The sequence below is a fragment of the Pteropus alecto genome, unplaced genomic scaffold (genome assembly GCF_000325575.1).
Source record: "Pteropus alecto unplaced genomic scaffold, ASM32557v1 scaffold252, whole genome shotgun sequence".
Classification (NCBI taxonomy): Eukaryota; Metazoa; Chordata; class Mammalia; order Chiroptera; family Pteropodidae; genus Pteropus; species Pteropus alecto.
The window spans coordinates 17,663-24,025 of NW_006432449.1; the positions used below are offsets into that span (position 1 = coordinate 17,663).

The 6,363-nt window shown below is 35.1% G+C and overlaps 1 protein-coding gene across 1 annotated transcript in view; it reads right to left on the reverse strand.

The window, feature by feature from the left end:
- The window catches only part of PLS3 (plastin 3), a 93,849-nt gene that overhangs the window by 6,769 nt on the left and 80,717 nt on the right, over nucleotides 1-6,363 (reverse strand). The window contains exons 9-10 of the mRNA XM_006907302.3: nucleotides 4,499-4,669; nucleotides 1,981-2,076 (exon numbers count right to left, since the gene is read on the reverse strand). Of these exons, the coding sequence (XP_006907364.1) occupies nucleotides 1,981-2,076; nucleotides 4,499-4,669 (267 nt within the window). The remainder of the gene's footprint in view (nucleotides 1-1,980; nucleotides 2,077-4,498; nucleotides 4,670-6,363) is intronic.

The window sequence follows — 6,363 nt, forward strand, 5'->3', positions numbered from 1 at the left end:
CTTGAAAACACTCTAGATGGCACCAGATTGTAGATCTAAGTACATAGTATATTAAACTCAACTGGAATTATATCTCATACACCAAAGCTCATCAAGAATTGATCTACCATATGATTCAGCAATCCCTCTACTGGGTATTTACCCCAAAGACTTGAAAACTCATATCAGAAAAGATATTTGCACATCGATGTTCATAGCAGCATTATTCGCAGTGGCCAGGACATGGAAGAAACCAAAGTCTCCTATGATACATGATTGCTTAAAGAAGCTGTGGTACATATATATACAATGGAATATTACTCAGCCATAAGAAGACATGAAATATTGCCATTTGCGACAACATGGATGGACCTCGAGATAATCATGTTAAGCGAAATAAGCCAGATAGGACAAAGAGGATCAAAAACAAGAAAAAACAAGACAAAGAAATCACATGATGTGGGATATCACTTATATGTGGGATATAAACCTAAAAGCAACAAATGAAAAGGACAAACTAACAGAGACTCATGCACATGGACTATAGACTAGTGGTTACCAGAGAGTAGGGAGGACAGGGGAGGTAGACGGAGTAAAATGGGTCAAATATAGCGGGGTAGGGAGAGGGTGAAGTGAGTAAAGAGGATCAAATATATGGTAGTTGAAGGAAGTTGGACTTTGGGTGGTAAACACTCAATAGAATATACAGATGTCAAATGATAATATACACCTGAAAATTATATAATTGTATTAACCAATGTAACCCCAATAAACTTAATTTAAAATAAAGAAAAAAACTAAAATTGTTCAGATTTTTAAATTAGGTTGTAAATAAAGCATAAGGCTAAAAAAGATGAAGGATATTGAAAACCAAGGGAAAAGTATGAGCAAAGGCTCCAAGGTAAATAAAATGAGTTTGGTGGGGATGGGGGAGTCCAGACCAGTGGGAAATAACACTGGCTAGGAGAGATGGAGCAAGATTGTATAGGACCTTCCTTAAATGCTAAGCAGGACATTTCAGACTAAACTCTAGTGTCAGTGGGTGATCCTTAAAGGATTCCAAGAAAAAAACAAGACAAAGAAAGGAGTATAGGAGATCAATCAAGGAGGACTGACTGAAGAGCTTTATCAGAATCAGAATTAGTTAGTATACTGGTACCATTTACCCAGGCACCTGGCTAGCCATGCCAGACAGCTCCCTGAGTGTGCAAAGGACTGTGATTCATTCATACCAACAGTGACCTGAGCTGAAGAGTTTCACATTTAACATACCAACAGAAATATAAGCAAACAAGTAAGTTACAAATTCATTTCTGGTAAGGGCAGTATAAATGGTTTAGCCAGTATAATCCATTCAATCCTATTGCATTATAGGCTAGAAATGTAGATTTTTAAAATTAGTAGAATGCACTCCATATTTCATGGGTAGAAAGAACCAGAGGATCCTAGAAACTTGAGACTAAACAGTTTAGTCCAAATGCTGACATTATGGATGAGCAAAATGAGATCCAATTTTGGAAAACAACTTATTCTAGGTCATTGAACAAATTGATGATGTAATCAAGGAACATGGTCCATGACACTGATTACCCAAATTGGATTTCATGGATCAGGAGTTTGTATACATACTCACATTATTCTCAATACAGGAGTATTACAGATGCTTATATGAATATGTAGTCATTAAATATATCTTTGTGGTTATAATCCAAATGCTTCGGGAAGGTTAGTCTCTAGTGTTTATTTCCCCAAACTTGTTTTGAATATTTTGTGCCATCCATAAAAACCAATACAACCATAAATATGCAACTCACTAATGAACTCTCAAAATAAATCAAAGCTTGTCTTTCTGCCTCAGAATGACACCTACAGCAATAAATTTTAAAAGAATACTTAAAACTGTCAATTCCACTGCATGCAATTATAAGAATTCTTGTATTTATAAGAAACTGACAATAATTTCATAAGATCGTAAAATTCAAAAGAAGCACTTATACTTACATTGAAACCTGACATGTTAATATCTATCCGTGGTTCACCTTCCTTCTGTCCTTTCGGTGCAATTTGATTGAGAAGATGGAAATAAGCTTTGGAGTCCTACAAATAAATTGAAAATGTCAGTGAGATCACATTTACAAAGAAGGAATGTATATTTGTCTCATGTTTGGAAAGATATTTACATTGGATTTTATGAGAATATATGGCATAAACCTTTGTCTTCTAAATTAACAGATATTTTCCCCAGAAAAGTTTATCTATCTGGCTTTGTCTGCCTTGAGTATGAATGAACTGGATTTTGTCATAACTTTACAATTTATTGGAGTCATCAATACAATAATGCTAGTAAACATGTAACTAGTTCTGTACCTTCACTGAATTACTGAAGTCAATAAGCTTGGTAGATAAAACAAGCAAGCAAAAACAAGCGAGAGAAAAAAAGAGAAAATAAACAGGTTACATTATTACAAAGCACAATATATATTATAACCTATGGAGAAGAGATTAGCTGTGTTAAAGATGTATTTAATTGTAAGTTTAAATGACAAAAATTTTCAAGCTGGTGAAATAACATTTAACTCTTTATGATATGAATACACTTAATTAAAAACAAGCATCCCTTTTTGTTTTATGCCCCTGAACTCTTTCATCAATTGAACATTTTTACTTAGAATCCTAATTCCTAAAATAAAGTGGTGTTGCTCATATCAGGGGTGGGCTTCATGAATTCAGCTGTGTGGACACTCCACAGAACACAGCTTGAAAACCATTATACTAGTGCAAATACTTAATAAAGGTCTTCAACATCCATATCAAGTAAAATTCTGTCTCTCTGAAATATCAGAGGATAGGAGCCGGAGTCAAGATTGTTTAATCCTGCTATATCTGAAGATTACCTTCCCAGCTATGATAGTTTGGTATTACCAGGCCTTGATAGTCCAGACAGGCTAGAAGGAATGTTTCTCACAGTAAACTCTAGAGATTATGTGCATCCTGATCCCCTGGGATGTGGCTCAAAATGCAGATTACTGAATCCAACCCCATACCTACCAAATATGATGACTCTGGGAGCTGCCCAGAAAGCTGCATCTTAAACAAGCTACTCAAGTGAGTTTGATACACAGTGCCATAAATTATTCTAAGTATGGAGGAAATCAGGTGAGTAGAAGCCATTTCAAAGCAATTCATGAAATGCAAACACAGATCCTACCATTTGTGGTCACAGGATTTACTTCCTCCTAATAGTGCACGACAGTTGTGATTATGCTTTCATTAACAATTACCTACTAAAGGTGCAGAAATAATTCATAATCTAATCCTATGCATTGGAGAAGAACAGGTAAAGAGCAAACCCAGCATAGTTTGTATTTACTACCTTGAAAAGGGCTTTGCAGGTGAAAATTTGAACTTGAATACAGATAAATTGGATGTTCCTTTACACATTACTGAACAATCCTTTGCTTTTTAAAAATATTCAAAGCAGGCTTCATATTCAAGTAAAATTTCCTTTTGTACATTTAAAATACATGCCAGAACATAAAATTCACTTACGAATGGTTTTCAAGAACATATCTAATATATGAAGCAAAATATGGCAGGCCAAACGTTGTACAAGTTAAAAGAAGGGGTAGGGCCAATTTGTCTCATAATTTTGGGGTTATCCATGAAGTCAGTAGTGTAAATATCTCATTACTCCCTCTCACTCCTGAATAAATTGATATTATCACAGTCTATTGTTTTCATAGCCCTGCTGGTCAGTGACATCTGGTGAAGATTTTTGAGGTTGTTCCCTATGTCCCAACATCTGGATTTTGAGAGTCCAGTCAGTTAATGAGAATTCCACAATATCTGCTATGATAATTTTGGCCCTCTCTCCCTGAAGCCAAGGGTAACACGTGGTATAGGAATGCTACCAATGTCTCCCTCCTTTGCTAGTTTTCCCCTACTGGTCATGGTGAGCAGTAAGCTCCAGAATTCGATTCAACACAAGGAATCTTTGTAGGTCTTTTATGTGCCAGGTGTTGTGTTACAGGTGGGCTTAGTAGGAGGGAACTGTGGCAAAGGCTGAGATAGGAGACAGAGACATCAGTACTCTGAAGAACTCAATGTCTAAAGGTGGGAACATATGACAGGAGAGGAGGCAAATAAGAAAGTGGAAGGGGAATCTTGAGGCTCCTTCTCTCTCCTAGATATTTACTAACAGGTACACTGAAGCCTAGAAAAGGAAGTTAGGAATAGAATAGTCATGGCCCATCATTTTCTACTCCATATTTAAAAATAAACAGAATATAAAATGCTGGGACCGTATGTTTTCACTCTTTTCCACAAAATGAAAGCTAGACTTGATGTGCGTGCTCCTTACTTACTTGGCTCCTCCATCTCTCTACTGAAATCTACCATCTGGGCAAGAAGGAACAAGGCTTGGTAATATACTGGTAGGATTTTCTCTCTGTTAAGCTGGGATGAAATCTCTCAAATCATTACATACCACCTGAAGTGCTATTGTTCTTTGCATAGTTACCTTGATGTCAGCACTAAAGTTGTTGATTTTTTGCCAGCCCGAATTTTCCAAATGAAAGTTGGCCCATCTAAGCAGTAGCTCTTCTGGAGACAATTTCATAAGCTCCTCCAAAGTCTCACCATCTCGAAGTAAAGCAGCCAAGGCTGTAAGAAAAAAAGAAATGCACGACCAATAAATTATATGATAATGGCCGTTATAAGTTCATTCAGTCTTTTGACATTGTTAGTGCAAAAACCAGTATGACCTAGTTTTTTGTTTTCATGTACTCATAGTCTAATAAAAGATAAATATAAGTAGATAATCTGATGAGAGTACACAGCAACTATACAATGCTATAATTTCTTCTTTTCTTTATTATTCTTCATATTCTAAATAACAAATAAATTACAGCTTTTAAGATGAACATTTTCACATTATGTCATATATTTACATAAATTGCCCTTGTTTAATAATATTATAATCAGAGATTTGGGGGATGACATTTAAAATTGTAGAAACTTTTACTTTTTTTTTTGACTAAAGGAGCATAGAAACACTATGACTGTTATATTTAAGTATAATTAACACATTTTTAAAGAAATATAATTCAACTTCACATTTTCCATAGCATCTAACATGTAAAATTTGTTCAATAAGATTTCGTTGCTGAATTGGATGCGTGGAAGAAGCTGAGGGATTTTTTTTTTTTTGTAAATATTCCCATAAATGTTAAGTAGAGGCTGGGTGTTTGCATAGAGAATTATTTAAATTTAAGCATTGTTTTATGAAGAAGTTGTGTAGTCCTTATGCAATAATTACCTTATAAAATAGATTTATATTGAATAAGAAGACTGAAACCACCTGATTTCTGAAGACGTCTATGAAATACCTATATCAGGAAAATTTCATCTTTCATAGATTCTGCGCTTCACGCCATGTGACTTTGGCACTGAGGGATTTAAGTGAGGACAGAGGCAGCATGTTCAATTGCACAAAATCCTACTTCTGCTCCTCATCTCTGCCAAGTCAAAGGCTTTAAAAGGTCAAAGAGCCTGACATCTATGTACCTGAGACCATGTCAAAGATAAATTACTTGATTTATTACATGAGCCAATGTAATTTTTCTATGTTGCCTCCCTTTCCTTTTTCAATGGACTTCATCTCTTTTAACAAGACAAACACCACTGTGAAAAAGGCCAGCAATTAGAAAAACTATACTTGTTCAATATTCTTTCCCAAAAGTAACTGAGGATTGAGATGGTAATTTCTGGAATAAAATATGAAGATTTGCAGTGGTGCTTACTATTTTAAACTTCATAGGGAAAGGATAGTGTAGTACTTCCTAGGATCCCATGGCACTTGTACTGCACGTGGTTATAAATTCTACAAATCCATGTTGTGATTTACAAACCTATGCTGTAAACAGGATAATGCTTTGCTTGTTCAGGAAGTATGAGACCATCAAGGGCAGGTTAGAATATTTTTAAGAGTTCTAAATCTATGATAGAATATAAAAAGAATTAAAAATAATAGGAGATGGTGCACAGTGGTAGAGCTAAGGGTGGTAATGGAGTGGGGGTTTGGTGGACAAAGCAGAAAAGAATAGATAGCAGTTTTGGGACCTTGGGAAAGTTCCTTAAACTCTCTGTGCTTTTATGTCTTTATTGCAAAATGAATTCTAAAGTGTCAGACAAATGTTAATTACTACTAAAGAAGAAAGTTATAATTAGGCTATTTTCCTCAATAACACTATAGCATTACCTTATGTTAATTCTTGTTATCACCTAATTACCTCAATTAAGTGAAAGCATGACAGTCTGCATGACTAGAAGAAAATAACCAATAAACAACTTTCAAATTAACAACTGTGTTCCATTACCTTCATT